Below are 19986 nucleotides of genomic sequence, written 5' to 3'. Positions count from 1 at the left end.
ATGTCATAATTGACAGATAAAAATGATTAAAATTTTCTATTTTAAAAATCAGAACTTTTGAATTATTTTCAGCATTACAAAATGGGACTGGTGGAAATCAGAAGTTTTGATGACATTTATTGACTTATTTCACATTTTCAGTTAACTCTAGCATGGTAAGTGTTCGTTCATTAGACTTTAAAATAAAATACTATGGATCAGGCTTTGTTGCCAAGTCTCATGTTTTACTGTAAAGGGGACATTCTTGAGCATGACACTAGCAGCTTTTGTTTTGGCAAGGCATACAAATTGTGGGTGTTGATGGCTAATTTATAATCTATTGAATGCAGATCTTAGTTGCATGTATCAGTGATGCGTATTCTATCCTCTTCAGTCTTCACATTTTCTTACCACTGTTGTTAAATTTCAGTCCATTTTTATTCATTCCCTCATTGGCTTATCTTTCAGTATCATCCCATTATGCACAGTGAAATAAACTGCCCGTGTAAAATCCCATTGTACAAAGTAATTCACTGCCTGTCTTATTTCAAACAATTTTTTGCCAAGCATCTAATCTCTTTAAAGTTTACTGAGGTGGTTTGTATTGTTTTATGTCCTATTTTTTCATTTATTTTTTAAAATTTTTGCCAAGTTTGTCACTGAGTTGCTGAATGAGTTCTGCCAACTCCCCTGTTGCTTGTGACTTTTCTTCCAGAAGTTCATAACGAAGACTGGAAATGTCCTGTTTGATTTCCTTAAGTTCCCCTGAAATACCAACAGAAATGTTAGTAAGTGAGGTTTTGGAAAATTCAATTATATCAAAAAAATGCACATACATAGAAATGCATCTCCTTTCAAAATAAGACAATACATTAAATTTGGTTGAAGTGAAATTTCTGTTTCTTTAATGTCGTTTAGGACTAAAAGATGTCATTTTATGGCTGTGTTTGAATCACATTGCAATTGGGCAAAGTTCCCCGTCGGCAGCTCCCAATATGATTGGTTGACTTTGAGATATTTGATTTATATCAAAAACTTCACTCCATTACAAAACTTTAAAACTAGCTCTAGAAGAAACGAGAAGAAATATTTTACATTTGAAGACTTTCAGGTTCTAAGGGATCGTTCTTTGTTGTGTTGACTCTTGTGTCTGTTGCCTATGTCTGCGCAGATGTCAAATGGAGTTTCACAGGCATTTTAATGCTCAACCTATGCATCACGATACGTATATCTATTTAATGTGGGGGTTGGGACCCCACGTTGGGTAGAGAGCTAAAAGTTTATGAACCCTGAGGCATCAGAGTTGTGGAACCCTGGCTGATTAAGAACAGCCACGTTCTTCCAGTAACAGACTCCCAATTTTACTGCTCTCACAACCCCGCCCCCCCATGTGAACCCACCTCGCTCCTGTTGAGAAGCCCAGCAATTTTCAAATCTCAAATGGTGTCAAAATAGACAAAAGTTTGGGAAGCCCCTATCATGTAGAAATTATCCCTTTTGTTCTTTTATTTGGTCATTGGATGTGGGCAACTGTGGCTAGGTCACCCCTCTATCCCTATATCGCCCGTAAAAAGTGGTGGTGAGCAGCATTCTTGAACTGATGCTGTCTTTGGGGTGTAGGAACATATTCATGTGAAGAAAAGATTCTCAGGATATTGACCCAGCGAATGAGAAAGAACAGCAATATATTTCCAAGTCAGGAAAAGAACTTGCAGGTGGTGCTGTTCCCATGCATCTGCTGCCCTTGTCCTTCTAGGTGGTGGAAGTCCCTGTATTGGAAAGTGCTGTCAAAGGATCCTTAGTGAGTTACCGCAGTGCATCTTGTAGATGTACACAGTGCTGCTATTGTGTGTTGGTGGTAAAGGGAGTGAATATTGAATGTTTTGGACACAGTGCCTCTCAAATGGGCTGCTTTGCCCTAGATGGTGTCAAACTTTTTAAAGTGTTAAGTAAAGCTGTATTCATGCAGGCAAATGGAAAGTGATATTAATAGCGAGGGCTGGGGGGTTCAATGATTGTATTGGCATGGATTATTCAGTGGCATTAGTTACATTACATCTTATTGGAAATGGCCATTGCCTAGCACTTGTGTGGAGGGAATGTTATGTGACATTTATCAGTCCAAGCTTGGACACTGTCCATGCCTTGCTGCTTGTAGAGGTGGACTGCTTCAGTATCTGAGGAATTGTGAATTGTGCAATTGTCAGCGAACATCTCTACTTTAATCTTATTATGGAGGGATGGTCATTCATGACATAGATAGGATGATTGGGCCTAGGACACTATGCTGAAAAGCTCTTGCAGAGATGTCCTAGAGCTGGTCTCCATAAACCAGAACTCTCTTCCAATGTGGTAGGTTTGAGTCCAACTAGCACAATGTTCTCCCCCGATTCCTAGAAACACCAGGTTTGCTTGGGTTTCTTGCTGCCATACTCAGTTGAATACTGCCTTGAAGTGAAGGGGTGTCACTCTCATTTCACTATTGGAGTTCAGCTCATTTGTCTATTCACCAAGGCTGTAATGAGGTCAGGAGCTAGATAACAAAACTGAGTGTCAGTGACTAGGTTATGTCTTTGCAAATTTCACTTGGTAGCACTGTTGACAATCCCTTCTATCACTTTTCTGATGATCAAGTACAGACAGATGGTTGGTGATTGACCAGGTTGGATTTGTCCTGCTTTTGTGTGCAAGACACTACTGGCAAAATTTCCACATCATTGGGGAGATGCCTGTGTTAAACTTGCATTGGAATAAGTTGATATGAGTGTGGCTAGTTCTAAAGGGCTTGGGTACAGTTGTCAGGGCTCATAGTCTTTGCAATAACCACTGTCTTCAGTCATTTCTTTATGTTATGTGTAGTGAGTCAAATTGGTTGAAGACTGGTATCTGTGGATGTAGTTGCTTCGGCCTTGTTTTTTGAATGTAAGTGCTGGCTCACCCATCATTGAGGTTGGAGATGTTTGTGTACCCTCCACTTCCTACTAGTAGCTTAATTGTCCAACCCACTGCAGAGCTTAGATCTGATCTATGGCTCAGAGTGGTGCTGGAAAAGCACAGCAGGTCAGGCAGCATCTGAGGAGCAGGAAAATCGACGATTCGGGCAAAAGCCCTTCATCAGGAATAGATCTGATCTGTTAGTTGTAGCTTGACTAACCCTGTCTATTGCATGCTGCTTCTACTCCTAAGTGTGCAAGGTGTCCCATGTTGTAGCTTCATCAGGTTGACAGGTTATTTTTAGGCATGTCTGCTTCTGTCCCTGGCATGCTGCCCTGCACTCTTCATTGATCGAGAGTTGATCTCCCAGCTTGATTATAATGGTCAAGTAAAGGATATTCAGAGACAACATAACAATATGAGGGAGGACATCCTAAATATAAAGAAGGGACTTGGCCTTCACAAGGATTGAGTGATGGTTACTTCTACTGAGTGTGCCCTGGAAAAATGTATTTACATCAGGTCGATTGGTGAGCATGGGGTCAAATAAATTATTCCCTCTTGTTGGTTCCCTCAAATGCACAAGTGTATATATCTACCATAAACTGGCCCAATTTGTTTGATGTTGTTTCAGAAAATGGAAGGCTAAAGCAAGCACCCAGACTATGAAGCATTTTTGTGCATATGGAACTACTTGCCTTCATTGACTTCATCATTTCCTCTGTCTACCTGTGCTTTGAGCACATATCGCTTTATTAATCGTTTCATAATCCTCTGCAAAATATCAAAAAATATTCTTAATGTACATGAGGCAACAGTGCTAGTTCCAACTTCCTAAGAATGTACATCTACAGACCTGTCAATGTTTGGCATGTTAACACTCTTATCAAGGTATGGTTGACAAATACTCGATTATAATTTCTGACAGACTCTGATCTGTATTCTTTATCTACAATGCACAGATGCTTGCCCTAACACTCCTGGAATATCTCAGCTGAGATAATTTATCAATATCTTCATGAAACATTAAAGTCCTTCATAAAGTAAAGATTAAGAAAATCTTGAAAGAATGATGCAGTGGAATAGAACACCTTTTGATTTTGCAATCAAACTGAATCTAGCCAACTTGAAGGATTAAAATGCTGTCCAACAACAAAATCTAAGGGGATCATATCCTAAATGAGAATCAAAATACTGCAGATGCTGGAAATCTGAAATAAAAACACAAAACGCATGAAAAACTCAGCAAACCTGGCAGCATCTGTGGAGAGAAACAGAGTTAGCATTTCAGGTCATGATCTTGATCAGTACTAATGAAGGTTACAACCTGAATTGATAACTGTATTTCATTCTGCAAATGCAACCAGACTTGCTCAGTATAGTTCCAGCATTTTATAACTTTATGCCAAATGAGATATCTCCTGGACTTTGGCATGCAACACAAAACTGACCATTATATAATCACGATTGACCATTTCACAGGGTCGAGTAACAGTGGAAGAAATGGAGAGCTTCCTTTGTGCATAAAGGGATGCTATCTTGAATTTGAGCAGAGTTGATAGAAGCTTCCTTTGTTGCATCTGACTTGAAAGTGTTTTTTGCTTGCATGGACAAAATTGATAAAAGCTTTACATTATCCAGTTTTGATGCCTCAATGAGCATAAATGTTCAAAATAATTTTTTAACAATCATGAAGACTAATTGAAGTGCTCAGACCTCATTATGAGCAAGAGACAGGGCTGTCTATCCAATAGTTGATGCTATGAGAGCACTCTATCATATTATTCGTCATTATTGGTGGAATCTTACAGGGGACTGAGCAACGTAGGCTCTGGCACAGTTTGAGACAAAATTGGATGAAAAGTCCAGAGACCCCCATCTCAATGTTGGGAGCAACTCACTCCATCTTTTATGTTTTTGAAGAACTGTACAGTGAGTTTCTTGCTAGACAGAGTGAGTTGACAGTTAAGGTGGATTATGTCTTATTAAATGACATGTTGATGGCACAACTCACCTCATTAATATTCAGTTTCTATCTTACTAAATTCACCAAAATAGCTGGACATCAAGAAAACTTGTAATGGAAACTAGAACGGGTACCTGGTGGACTTGCCTTGAGGCTTGCTCGAAAGGACTCCATGCTGCACATGACTAAACAGCAGCTCAGGGCATATTCCACAGACATCAGCCATATGTACCCTTTATCCACGGCAGGTGCCAACCCCTATGTCACCTCATCAATACACTGGCAGTCCGCTGAGGAAGCACAAACCTACATTGCAGGATGCACCAACAACTAACTGAAAAGTTGTAGCAGGGAGATTTTACATACAGAGAGAGACACTGGGCTTACAGATTAGACCAGGCTGAATCTCAGGGCTGCTCACATGCTCTCTGAGCACCCTCTCACTTCGCACCTATCTTTGATTTGATTTATTATTGTCACATGTACTGAGATACAGTGAAAAGTACTGCTTTGTGTGCTATCCAGACAAAATTAAAAATTGCACAACACCAGGTTATAGTCCAACAGGTTTAATTGAAAGCACTAGCTTTTGGAGCGCTGCTCCTTCATCAGGTGATGAAGCACCTGATGAAGGGCTAGTGCTTCCAATTAAACCTGTTGGACCATAACCTGGCGTTGTGTGATTTTTAACTTTGTACACCCCAGTCCAAAACCAGCATCTCCAAATCATATCCAGACAAATCATACTTTATGTAAGTACATCAGGGTAATAGAACAGCATGCAGAATATAACGTTACAGTTACATCTGCTTGCCACAGCGCCGCAGTCTTGCATTGCCTTACTGTGCCTATTAACATTTCAGCAGGTTATTAGGACAGCAGTATTGAGGCGCTGTTCAGCACAGACACACAGGGTGCTTTTGATACTGGTCTACAGGGATCTTGATGTAAGGCACACTGAGATGTCAATCTAATACCTAGCACTGTATGTGGCAAACACTGAACATTGTTGAATCAAACACCATTGTTGGTAAGGGCTAGTTCTCTGTCTGGTGAGGGGGGGGGGGGGTACATTAGACGGGGGAGCCTCAGTGCCATCAGTCAGAGGACAGTCTGTGGCTTGGTCACGTTCAGGGGATCTGTCCCAGTACATGGGTGTAGGCAGCAGTCAGTCTTGTGGGGTTACCAAAAGCAGTCATGAAAATGGTATCTTGTCAGTCAGGAAGCTCAGGTATCTGACCAGTCATGACTCGGGGCTGCTTATCAAAGTCAATCAGTCAGAGGAATGGGGTGAATACAGTCCTGGGGTTCCATCGGGTGATTGTTCAGAACCGTGCAGTAGACATATGGGGACAAAGGTGAATTACAACCAAAAGGTGTGGGGAGTCAATGCTGTGGGGGGAAAAGCAGAGGCATTTGCAGAGGTGAGAAACAAGGACAGTGATGAGGGGAAACTCAAAGTGAATGGTGGACAATGTAGAAAAGCATCTGAAGGCATGGTAGGCTCCAGGAAGCAGATGGGTGGCAGTGACCCTTTTGTAGAGGAGCAGAATGGGCATCATTAAGGTGTAATGCTCAGGGTCAGGGGGCAAGGAGCACAGTTTTAGGTGAAGATCAATCGATGAGTCTCTGCATTGGGAGGTGGGTAGGAATGGGCTACTGTGGTAGTGTGAGGTAAAATAGGACTTAGTGGGGAGGCTGAGCTATCTGCTGTCGAGAGTGTGATGCTGGAAAAGCACAGCAGGTCAGGCAGCATCCAAGGAGCAGGAGAGTCGGCGTTTTGGGCAAAAACCCGCTATCAGGTGGGGCCTGATACTGACTGTGCCTACCTCAAGCTGTGATCCCTGCCATCACTTTCTGTTCTGTAGATGCTAAGTACTGTGACAAAATGACTGCACCATGACCAAGGCATGTGGAGTCAGGGTCACTTTAAGTGTAAAAGAGTGGGATTCAAGTCTGCTGGACAAAAGGACATTAGAGGGGGTCGATTCAGAACAGAAATGCGGAGACATTTCTTCAGCCAGAGAGTGGTGGGCCTGTGGAATTCATTGCTGCAGAGTGCAGTGGAGGCCGGGACGCTAAATGTCTTCAAGGCAGAGATCGATAGATTCTTGTTGTCTCGAGGAATTAAGGGCTACGGGGAGAATGCGGGTAAGTGGAGTTGAAATGCCCATCAGCCGTGATTGAATGGCGGAGTGGACTCGATGGGCCGAATGGCCTTACTTCCACTCCTATGTCTTATGGTCGTATGGTCTTATGGAAGCAGCAAATACGCAAAGCAGCCATTTTAATTTGTAATCATTTCATCACCCATTTGTTATGCAGAAAGATTGAAGGTCAGATGCTGGTCAAAGGTGATTTGCAAATGCAACTGATGCTTGCAAATTGAACTTGAACATTCGAATGATTTGAGAAGTTAACAGCAATGTTGCGACAAAAGGCTGAGGCAAACTATCAGCCATGCAACTTCCCAGGGTCCTGTGTGAGCCACATAGTCTCACTTCCCCATCTGTCATGTGAGTGTAATGACAATCTGTACTGAATCAGTGAGAAGTTGAGTGTTTAATGTGAGTTCAGGATGAGTAGGGTGTCGGAGAACTGCAGGCATTCCCTTTCTCGATGACATTGTGCAGTCACTCAGCCAACACGGTACCTTCACCATGTTGCTGTGGATACTGAGTCAAAATGTGGGTGGATGATGGGACAGATCCCTCGTTACCAGCATGTTTGGGGAGCAGTGTGCTCAGCTCTCATTTTCCGGGTTTGCTGCTGAAAACTGCTCTGACATCTCTATTGCTCCTTCTGTGCCCATTGACAGTCATTCCCACTAGAGTCCTGCACCCTGCTGTGTGTGGCATGTTGCTCACTGTAGCTGGCTAAGAAGGTGAAGGAGGACCAGGGCCACCAGCAAGCCTTGGAGAAACAAAAGTCAGCACTGGAAATGAAGAGCACCCATGTCTGAGAGATGTTGTTGGTGCAGAACCCCTCAGGATGCATGGGTTGTGCAGGAGACACAGAGCTTTCCAGCCCTGAATCCTTTTCCTGGAGATGAGCAAGGTGCAATTATTAAAGCAGGCTCTGTATGTCTCAGGACACTCTCATGGAACTGTGCTAGATGCTGAAACAGGAACTAAGGGCTCCAAGAATGGGAGGCCCTGTGCTTGAGAAGGTGACAGACACTCTGAACTTTTAAGCTCCTCCCAGGCAGTGTTGGTAACTTGTGTGGGATCTCAGTTGTGCATCCATAATCCATCAGGACAGTCACTGCTGCCATCTTTGCAAGGATCACTTTGCTTCCCTATGGTGAGGCCAATGCTACAGCATGGACAATCGGATTTAGGAACATGACTGGGTTACCCTAGGTGCAGCCAGGCGAACTACACCATGTGGTACTGAGAAAGCATTACCACAGCTCTGCAGATTTCACCAGCAGGAAGAGATTCCATTCCAATAATGTTCAGGTGATCTGAGATCACTGTTACCACTTTTTGCAGGGGTTGCCCACAATCCTGGCAGCAGCCATGGCTGCTATATCCTGGAGCAATCTCTTTTCACTATTGTGTTTGAGGATCCAAATGCCTGACAAGTCTAGTTCCTAGGGAAAAGGGCTATTCACTGTGACTATGACTGATGACACCATTACACAATCCTCTGAGAACTCTGACAGATGCACAGTGCAGAACACAAAGTTGCCCATATCTCAACCAGGACCATGGTGGAGCAGACGATGTGGCTTCTGAAGGTGTGCTTTCACTGTTTGGACTGGTCTGGGGGATCTGTCCAACGCAGTCCAGACAGAGTGTGCTGCATCAACATGGTGTAATGTGCTCTTCAGTAAGGTGGTGTTCTGGATGCAGAGGAGCTGGGGGGACCAGACCTTGTCTCCTTGTCTTCCAAGGAGGAGGATAAGGACATTGGATAGGAGGAAGCTGTCCTTGTCCCTGACAGAGCTCAGCTGAATCAGGCATTACAAACCAGCGAGAACCACTTTGACACCCATTTCTCCTCAATGAGAGCTGGTGCAGCAGACCATTGTGGGTCGTAAAAGATTTATTGGTCATGATGCACAGATCTGATATGCATTGTTGGGCTGAACTTCAACATCAATTGGTTGTGTTTGCATTCAATTTGCTGCCAGCTTGACATCAATTGTGGGAAACTGATGACAACCATAATAAGGGATAAGATAAAAATACATCAGAGAAAAATAGTTCATACTGGACAGTCAATATAGTGCGATCAAAGGCAGGTCTTGTCTAAAAAATTTAGGGTAGTGCTGTGGATGTTGTATATTTGTACTTTCAGAATGCATTTGATGTGATGTCACATGACAGTTGGTTAGAAAATTCGAAATGTTTGGAATTGATGGGTCTTGGCAGATTGGATTAGAAGTTGACTAAACAATAAGAAACAGGGGGTAGGTATAGATGGGCACTTCTCAAATTGGAGATGAATTGAAAGAGGTGTTCCCCAGGGATCAGTGTTGGGACTCTTGCTTTTTCTGATTTATTTATAGACACATACAAGGCTTGCGTAAAGATTTGTAGCTCAGGTGCTGGCTGCCCTATTAATGGACATGTTCGCCGAGCTGGGAAGTTGATTTGCAGACATTTTGCTCCCTGTCTTGGTGACATCTTCAGTGTTTTGGAGCCTCCTATGAAGCGCTGCAGTGCTGTGTCTTCTGGAATTTATTTGGTTCCATTCCTGCTGCTTCCGGTTACCGGTTCTGGTTGTTTGTTGTAGTGGCTGGTATATTGGGTCTAGGTTTATGTGTTTGTTGATGGAGTCTGTGGATGGTGCCATGCTTCTAGAAATTCTCTGGCTGTCTTCTGTTTAGCTTGTTCTATGATCATTGTGTTGTCCCAGTCAAATATGTGGTCCTTGTCATCTGTGTGTATGGCGAAAGTGGGTACTGCAGATGCTGGAGATTAGATTCAAGGTTAGAATGGTGCTGGAAAAGCACAGCATGTCAGGCAGCATCCGAGGAGCAGGAAAATCAATGTTTGAAATGAAGGGCTTCTGTCTGAAACGTTGATTTTCTTGCTCCTCAGATGGTGCCTGATCATCAGTGTGTATGGCTACTCGGGACACATGGTGTTTAGTGGCTTATTGGTTTCTTGGATGTGGATTGCTCGTTGTGTGCCTGTTTGTCATAGTGTTTTGTGCAGTCTTTGCATGGAATCTTGTAAATTATTTTAGTCTTGCACATGATGGGTCTTTTGTTATGGTGAGTTCTTGTCTGAGCATGGCTGTCGGTTTATGGTTTGTCATGAATCTGAGTGGTCGGAGAAATCTGGCTGTTAGTTCTGAGACATTTTTATGTAACGTAACATGGTGAGTGTGTTGGGTCATGGCATGTCCTCATCACGTTGTTTGTCTGCTAGGCATCTGCGGATGAAATTGTGAGAATATCTCTTCTTGATGAAGACTCTGTAGAGGTATTCTTCTTCTCTTTATAGGTCGGGACTGCTGCAGTATGTTGTAGCTCTTTTGAACAGGGTCCTAATGCAGCTATACTTGCGTGAGTTTGGGTGGTTGCTGTTGTAGTTTCGGATCTGGTCCGTGTGTGGTTTTCTCTGTACACTTTTGTAATGCATTTACCATTCTGTGTTCTTTCCACCATCACATCCAGGAATGGGAGTTGGTTGTTGGTTTCCTCCTCTCTTGTAAATTTGATCCCTGTGAACACTGTGTTGGTAATCCAATGTGTGTTCTTGATCTCTGTTCTCCTAATAATTAGGAATTCCTGTGATGATTGTATGGAGTATTTGGATCCCCTGATAAGACGTTTCAGTTTTTGTTGGAGTTCTTCTGCCAGTTTATGTGATGGAGTTCCTGGAAATGCAACAATGAGTCTAAGCGGGGTGTCAAGTTTGTGTACCTTAGGTAATCCATGAAATCTTGGGGTGTTGTTTCCTTCTGGTTTTTATCCTTTACAGGTCAATCCTGGTTATCGGTCTCCGAATTCCGAGACAACATCAAGAACATAAACATAGACAAGGACAAAACAATGGTTCCATTCAGTGTAACGGCACTGTTCACTTCAATTGACATAACTTTCGTCAACCTCCTGGACAAACAGAAAAGACGACATGACGGGAACCTACCAACAAGGACTGCATACTCAAACTACTAGACCTGTACTTGATGACGCACTTTACATTCAAAAACCAAATATATGAACAGATCGCTCTGGGCTCACTCCCATCTCTGGGCTCATAGCAGAAGCAGTGATGCAAAGACTGAAACAAACAGCCCTTCCACAAATCCGATCTAAACTCTGGATCAGATATATGGACAATACTTTTGTAATAATTAAGGGAACAGAGATTGAGAACATACACCGAATGACCAACACAATGCTCACAGAGATCGAATTTATGAGGGAGGAGGAAACCAACAACCAACTCCTGGATGTGATGGTTAAAAGAACACAAAACAGTGAATGCACTACAAAAGTGTAAAGAAAAGCCACACACACAGACTAGTTCCTTAATTACAACAGCAATCACCCAAATACACATACAAGTATAGCTGCATTAGGATCCTGTTCAAAAGAGCTACAACACACTGCAGCAGTCTCGACCTGCAAAGAGAAAAAGAACACTTTTACAGAGTCTTCACCAAGAATGGATATTCCCGTAACTTCATGCACAAATGCCTGGTAGATAAACAATGTGAATAGGACATGCCATGGCCCGACACACTAGCCATGATACCTTACATAACAGCCAGACTTCACTACCCACTGGGATCCATGACAGCCCATAACCCGACAGCCACACTCAGACAACAACTCACCAGGACAAAACACCAACACCCATCATGTGCAAGACTAACATAATTTACAAGATTCCATACAAAGACTGCATGAAACACTATATAGGACAAACAGGCAGATAAGTAGCAATCTGCATCCACGAACACCAACTAGCCACTAAACGCCATGATCAACTGCCCCTCACAATGCACACAGGTGATGAAGACCACAAATTTGACTGGGATAACACAACAATTATTGGACAAACTAAACAGAGGATAATCACAGAATTTCTGGAAGCATGGCACTCATCCATGGACTCCATCAACAAACACGTAGACCTAGACCCAATATATCAGCCACTATAATGAACCGGAAGCAGCAGGAACGGAACCAAATAAATTCCATAAGACACAGCGCAGCAGCGCTTCACAGGAAGCTCCAAAGCACCAAGGATGTCATTTAGGTAGGGGACAAAATATCTGCAAATCAACTTCCCCCAGCTCGGCGAACATACCCATATATATATATTTATTTAAAGCTTATTTATGGGATGTGGACATCGCAGGCTAAGCCAACCCTTATTTCCTCTCTCTAATTGCTCAGAGGGCCAGTAAGAATCAACCGCATTACTGTGGGTCTGGAATCACATGTAGGCCAGGTAAGGATGGCAGTTTCACTCCTTAAAGGACATTAATGGACCAGATGGATTTTTTCAACAATCAAACAATGGATTCATGGTCATTGTTCAACTCTTGATTTCAAAGTTTACATTGAATTCAAATTCCATCATCTGCCAAGGCAGGATTTGAAGCCAGAAAATGACCTGTGTTTCTGGATTAACAGTTCAGTGATAATACCACTAGGCCATCCCCTTATATACATAATTGGGAGATGGTTGTTAATTATCCCCTTATATATATGATTTGGAGATGGTTGTTAAGGATAAAACCTTTAAATTTGCAGATGATTCTAAGCTAGGGAGAATAGTGAATTGTGAGGATGATGCAGAATGACTTCAGAGGGTCATTGACAAGTTGACCCAAATTAGATTAGATTCCCTACGGTGTAGAAGCAAGCCCTTTGGCTCAACAAGTCCACACCGACCCTCCGAAGAGTAACCCAGCCAGACCCATTTCCTTCTGACTAATGCACCTAACACTATGGGCAATTTAGAATGGCCAATTCACCTGACCTGTGCATCTTTGGACAGTGGGAGGAAACCGGAGTACCCAGAGGAAACCCATGCAGAGAATGTGCAAACTCCACACAGACAGTCATACAAGGCTGGAATCAAACCTGAGACCCTGGTGCTGTGAGGCAGCAGTGCTAGCCCCTGCAAACACCTGGTGCAGGGAAATGTGATGTCATACATTTTGATAGAAGAAACACTGAGAGACAATAGTACAACTTTGAGAGGAATATAGGAGCAGAAAGACCTTGGAGTTCAAGAACATAATTCGCTGAAGGTGGCCAGGCAAGTTCAAACAGTTGCTAAGAAGGCTTACAGGATCCTTGGGTTTATAAATAGGGGCATAGAATATAAAAGCAAGTAAACGATGCTCCACCTGTACAAATCACTGGTCAGAACATATTTGGAGTATTGTGTTGAATTCTGGATAATTTTATTTAAGGAAGAATGTTAAAGCCCTTGAGAGTGTTCAAAGGAAATTTACTAGAGGACATTCTTCAACACTACCAATAACAAATTAACCAGTCATGCATCTAATTACAGTTTGTGGAATTCTATTTTGCAGCTGCATTTGCCAATACAACCACCATTACTTCACTTCAAAGTTACTGAGTGTATCATAAGCGCTTTGAGACTCTGTGGTGTAAGAACGCATTAAACACATGCAAGCAATATTTCTTTTAAAAATGGATGTACTGGTTATGGCAAATCCAAGCAAGACCATCATGATTTATCATTCAATTTATGCACAAAACACAAGAGATTGTGTTTTCAATGTTTTTAATTAGTTCAAAATATTTAGTTTGTATTGTTGTATTTTATACAATGAAATGTGAAATGCAATCTAATATCTCCCTCTGGAGGAAATTATGCACAATGTTACACTGTTGGGTAAATCTACAGTACAACCTGTGTAGGTGACTAACCTGATATCTCGTCGGATTGCTAATAGGCTTTTTCAGACCACAACCTTCTGAACCTCTAGGATTAGATTTATAATGGTGACCTGGCTGGAATGGAATTGAATGTAGATTTATTTTGTAATTATAATACTTTGCTTACAACCAAAGTGTCTATATTTCAAAGAAAAAGAAACAATTAGTTGGTTGTTAAAAACTTTCAGATCCTTAGTTGCATGATAAAGACCACAAAACTATGAATTCTGTGCAATTAGTTTAAAATAGAAAACTGGAAGTAGGTTTGGGATTAACATATTTGGCAATTTGTAAAAATAGCAATAATTTCAATTTGTGAAAAGGAGACTATTTGGAAAGCAAACATTTTCCATTATTTACAAATATTTTCAAATACATAAGATTTGCAAACATTACCTTTGAATTCAGCATGCCCATTTCAAGGTCACCTTCAGATTTTTGCACCTTGGATTTACACAGATTTATAAGGCAGGTTTTTATTTTTGATATTAAGTAGCAAATGGATTTTGGGCTTGGTACAAGGTTGAATGGGGCAGGCAAGGTTCTTCCTTCATCAAAGTAAGACAGCCAAAGCTTAGCTCGAGCAAATTTCCACTCAACATCTGCATCCTCCTGCATGTAAAGAAATGGCAGGTCGATGAGTATTCCATAGCTAAATTGTAGATGAGATGATGAATTGCCTGTATTATTTCTCAACTTTGCTACAAATATGTACATTACACCTCTAGTTTTGACGAATAAATAGTGCAGAATATAATGATCAGCTGTGTAAGTTCATCTTGCTTTTCACACTTTATTTCAAGCCATAGTGCCAGGCTACATTGCTTCGATGTACCACATATAACTCAATGTATAATTCTATCTCAACATGATCATACTTGCAGAAAGCTAAGCTAAAACAATATTTTATCAAGGGAACCATTGAATATGAAGCTAATTTAAAAAAATTGTAGGTGTTTGACTAATTATACAAGATGTTGTAAGGATTCTCTGTATGGAAACAAGTTGTTATATGAAAAACTTGAGTTTTCTTCAGTGGTGTAAGCTAACTCACTCATCTCTTAGCTGAGATATTGACTAAATCATTGTGCACTTAAATGTTTTGACTGTAGTTTGATTGGTTTTCCCATTCAACAAGTGAGGATTTTCAAGTATATTAACCAGCTAATGCTTATCATGAAAATTTATGATAAGACATCTTGAAAAATTTGATTCATGATAATTAACCAAATGATTTGCAATTTTGTTTTTATTTAGAAATAGAGCCCATGTCTTCTCTTAGTATGTTCTGCCTTGTGCCTTAAAATGTGAAAAGTAAATCGAATTATACAGAATTTAATAATTATTAAATTATTGAAACGATACTGACCTCAGTCTATTTCTATATATTAATAATTATCTCCTGCAATCAGCAGATACAATAGTACAAGCTGCTGAACTGAATTGCATCAACTAATTAGTAGGAGAAAAAAATGGTGAACATTTTGAAGTGGTTACACAGTGGAAAGTGTAGGTTGAACATAGGAGCCAAGTAGTGTTGCCGAAGCAAACGCTGCATTGTATATAGAAAGCTTTATTTATAAAGTATCATCGTGGACCCTAATTACAAAAACAGTTTAATGAAAACATGACTATATGAGGACAGGAAAGACAACTTTACAATCTGATTGGCCTAACTTGTGAATGAAAACTCTATTTTCTCACTATATGGCTATATTCAGTAACATTATTTTCAAAAACATACATTCCATTTGTAAAAGATACAAATATGAATTAATTTGTGGTTCAGAGTAATGTAAGTTGAAGGCTTTATCTCAACTAAAATTCTGATGCATTATATCAAGAATATCAAAGTCAGAATTACACAGACAAAGTGATAAATGTTGTGGGCTCAATACCGGGAAACACAGCTTTATAACAAAGAAGTCAGGAGCTTACAGAAAGTAAGGAAGAGCGAACTATTTTCTAGAAATTATACAAATGTCAGTTTTAGAGAGAGGGAGGGGCTGCAGTGTTAAGACAGAGGGGGAGGAGCTGCAGTGCTGGGACTGGAGGGGACGAGCTGCAGAACTGGAATTGGGGGAGAGGGGCTGCAGTGTTGGGACTGGAGGGGAGGAGCTGCAGAATTGGGATTGGGGGAGAGGGGCTGCAGTGCTGGGACAGGTAAGGGGCTGCAGCGCTGGGACTGAAGTGGGTGGGGCTGCAGTGCTGGGTCGGGAGGGAGAGGGACTGCAGTGCTTGGACAGGGGAAGGGCTGCAGTGCTGGGACTGGGGGGAGGGGCTGCAGTGCTGGGACTGGGGAGGAGGGGCTGGAGTGCTGGGTCTGGGGAGCGGCTGTAGTGCTGGGACTGGGGAGGGGCTGCAGTGCTGGGATTGGGGAGGGGCAGCAGTGCTGGGACGGGGAGGAGGGGCAGCAGTGCTGGGACTGGGGAGGGGCTGCAGTGCTGGGACTGGGGAGGAGGGGCAGCAGTGCTAGGAGTGGGAGGAGGGGCAACAGTGCTGGGACTGGGGAGGGGCTGCAGTGCTGGGACTGAGGAGGAGGGGCTGCAGTGCTGGGACGGGGAGGAGGGGCAGCAGTGCTGGGACTGGGGAGGGACTGCAGTGCTGGGACTGGGGAGGAGGGGCAGCAGTGCTGGGAGTGGGGAGGAGGGGCAGCAGTGCTGGGACGGGGAGGAGGGGCAGCAGTGCTGGGACTGGGGAGGAGGGGCAGCAGTGCTGGGACTGGGGAGGGACTGCAGTGCTGGGACTGGGGAGGAGGGGCAGCAGTGCTGGGACTGGGGAGGGACTGCAGTGCTGGGACTGGGGAGGAGGGGCAGCAGTGCTGGGACTGGGGAGGAGGGGCAGCAGTGCTGGGACTGGGGAGGAGGGGCAGCAGTGCTGGGACTGGGGAGGGACTGCAGTGCTGGGACTGGGGAGGAGGGGCAGCAGTGCTGGGACTGGGGAGGAGGGGCAGCAGTGCTGGGACGGGGAGGAGGGGCAGCAGTGCTGGGAGTGGGGAGGAGGGGCAGCAGTGCTGGGACGGGGAGGAGGGGCAGCAGTGCTGGGACTGGGGAGGGACTGCAGTGCTGGGACTGGGGAGGAGGGGCAGCAGTGCTGGGACGGGGAGGAGGGGCAGCAGTGCTGGGACGGGGAGGAGGGGCAGCAGTGCTGGGACGGGGGAGGAGGGGCAGCAGTGCTGGGAGTGGGGAGGAGGGGCAGCAGTGCTGGGACGGGGAGGAGGGGCAGCAGTGCTGGGACGGGGAGGAGGGGCAGTAATGCTAGCATTGAGAGTCAATTGTGTGAAAGAGGTGATGGGCAAGATATTCATAGGTCAGCATTTTACTAATTAAAGTATAAATACTAAGGGCAGCACCCGTACCTGTACCTTTACTGTTACTCCCCGATATAATTCTCTTCACCACAGGCAGGTGAACAAAGTTGGGATGTTTTAATCTGGTTAAACCACATGCTTAACTCAATGACTAACTTGGGTAGGAGGATTTTCCAAAAAGTCTATTGATGGAATCTGTGTTTAGATACTCATCTGGCATGCTGTGTGTGCCATCATTATTTTGTAAAGCACAAGCATAATGCTTATAATAATTTAATGCTTCTGTTGCAGTTTATGTAACCGTTACAGGCTGGGGACCTGTGCATGTGCTGAATTGTGCACTTGGTACTGATTTAAAGTGCATGGATACTGATACTTGAATTAAGTTTTTAAAAATATTCTCCAACTTTGAAACATTATTTTCTAAAGATATATCTCTAAAACCATACCTCGATTTCTTGGTAGGAGCTGTTGATCATGGCAATTAGCATATTTAGCAGCACCACCACCATCGTAACATTGTACACTCCATACAGGATGTACCCTATGTTCTCAATGAACTTGTGATCGTACTTGAGAACAACAGATATCACTTCTGACAAGCCAAATATCGACCAGAATAAGGTTTTGAAACTCTCTTCAACGCTAAAAGAATGGAAGAGATTACTGAACAAATTATGCAATATAGATTTAGATAATTTCAAAGATTGTGTATCGGTTTCATGAAAATGTATCTTCTGCATTTAAGTGCATGGTTGACTGCCTTTTTTTAACAGAAGGACTTGACCCGACAATTTGAAAAGAAAGTATAACCTGTGCTTTTTTGCTGGACATCAAAGTAGTCATTTTGGTGGGTGAGTTATACAATCATGCTAACAAATGGCAATGTGTGACAATGTACAATATTGAAGTAGAGCAGTTAGCAACATCGCTTGAGCATTGCATAGACATTTGAATTAATTTTAAATTTCTGCTTTATTTGAATGTAGATATTTCAGTTCAGTGTACGTACAATCATATCCCCACCTCAGGCTACTGGACCTGACCCTGCTAAAGGTATTAAGGTTGCAGGAGTTCCTTTACTCTTACTACTGGAAGCCCATATCAATCAAAGGCTCATCAAAACGCTGAAGGAGACCGAGAATCCCAGAGCAGTTAATGGACCCTAATTCTCAAGTGGACTATATAGCTTGCATTTCATGAAACTAAGGAGACTCAGGGAAAACCCCAAAATGACAGGAAGGATGTGGATCTGGATTTCCAGACCCTATTTCTGACAGATCCTCTTTTCTTTGGGGAGGGTGAGACTAGAGGAGTGAGTAGTGGGTGGCGGCAGTTGGGGAGAGGGGGCGGCAATGGTAGTGGGTGGGGGCTGTCGGGAGGGAGGCATCCACATGATGAGAAACCCAAACTCAGCAGGGTCATTTGAGCTTTGTCCTGATCAGACTGTATTTTCACAAGAGAAAGGGTTTTATCTTACAGCATTGGAGTTATGATTCTTTAAGAAATTATAAATATTCTTGAAGGGTGAATAAGGTCTGTAGAACCGTCAAATCAGTTGAATGGTCAGTCCTGTACAAATTGGAAAGATAATTCCCTGACTTTAGTCTGTTAAAGTTAAAGAAATCAACATTCAATAACTGTTTGTTATTGCTGTAATTATGGCATTATTAATAATTAGCAGCCATTACCATAGTGACAGGATGGTGTTATAAATTAAGTTTGACTCACAGCTGAAAGAGATTATGAAATGATAAAGGTTTGCATTAGATTACTTACAGTGTGGAAACAGGCCCTTCGGCCCAACAAGTCCACACCGACCCTCCAAATAGCAACCCACCCAGACCAATTCCCCTACATTTACTCCTTCTCCGAACAGTATGGGCAATTTAGCATGGCCAATTCACCTAACCTGCACATTTTTGGAATGTGGGAGGATGCCGGAGCACCTGGAGGAAACCCAGACAGACGAGGGGAGAATGTGCAAACTCCACACAGACAGTTGCCTTGTGGGGTTATGAAAATAAGGGATTGAGCACTTGAGATTTAAATATTTGAATGAGCTTTCATGAATGTGGTTGTTTTATTCAGTGGACTCAGTCACAAATACTTAGAACTGTACCGTAATTTTATTGCATCAAAGCATGGCTTTAGAGGTCTGTCCATATTGAATGTTAAGTGAATTAGCATGAAGTGTGTAGAGGAAACAAATTCCTTGCATGAATTGACACTAACTTGCCATGAACCATAAGGGGCACTTTCCCAAGAGGGCACGGCGAGCAAGGAAGTTTCCAAATCCCGTTACCAGACTTGGGAGCAAAATTCCATGCCAGTGTATATTGTTTGGCCAGAATGCCTGCTTTTCCTCAACTTCTGACTCTGTTGGGGAAACAAGACTTCCACAGGATTTCCATGTCCTGTGTATTTGATCGGAGAGAGGCGTGAACCTTAAAAGGACATTCAGAAACACAGACAGAAAATTGAGATCCAGCTTTTGCCTAATTTGTGGCAAATTATTTATATCCTTGCTGTAGTTCTGGAAGTGCTTTGGATTTTCAGAACTTTTGTGTTCCATATCCACTCTGACTGACGGCCTGAACTATCTCAATCTAACAGTTAATCCTTGTGTCATATGCTAAATTTCAGAAAGAAACAAATTGGCTTGAGATTTTTTGTTTAGCTATGATCCATTAGTTGTTGTACTTGTTTCCAATCCCTAGTCTGCAGTTTCAATTCATTCTTCACTAGCTATTCCCAAAATTTCTCTTCATAGTTACTTTTTTTTTGCAAAGGAAGGCATCTACTAACCAGCAACTGTGAAAGATATAGGCAGTTTGAATTCTGCAATATTAATATGAATAATGGATGCAGTTCTGATATTTATAATAAACACTACTGAAAAACAATTTC

General features: G+C 42.6%; 1 protein-coding gene across 1 annotated transcript in view; it reads right to left on the bottom strand.

Annotated features, from left to right (window-relative positions):
• Nucleotides 1-569: 569 nt before the first annotated feature.
• Nucleotides 570-19986, bottom strand: part of LOC132823209 (short transient receptor potential channel 7-like) — a 152991-nt gene continuing 133574 nt past the window's right edge. Inside the window, exons 8-12 of the mRNA XM_060836814.1 lie at nt 17526-17721; nt 14163-14378; nt 13758-13841; nt 3612-3687; nt 570-744 (exon numbers count right to left, since the gene is read on the bottom strand). Of these exons, the coding sequence (XP_060692797.1) occupies nt 608-744; nt 3612-3687; nt 13758-13841; nt 14163-14378; nt 17526-17721 (709 nt within the window). The 3' untranslated portion in view covers nt 570-607. The remainder of the gene's footprint in view (nt 745-3611; nt 3688-13757; nt 13842-14162; nt 14379-17525; nt 17722-19986) is intronic.

Source organism: Hemiscyllium ocellatum, chromosome 16 (genome assembly GCF_020745735.1).
Source record: "Hemiscyllium ocellatum isolate sHemOce1 chromosome 16, sHemOce1.pat.X.cur, whole genome shotgun sequence".
NCBI classification, from domain to species: Eukaryota; Metazoa; Chordata; class Chondrichthyes; order Orectolobiformes; family Hemiscylliidae; genus Hemiscyllium; species Hemiscyllium ocellatum.
Note: the sequence above shows the minus strand (reverse complement) of the source record. Positions and strands in the feature narration are given on the sequence as shown.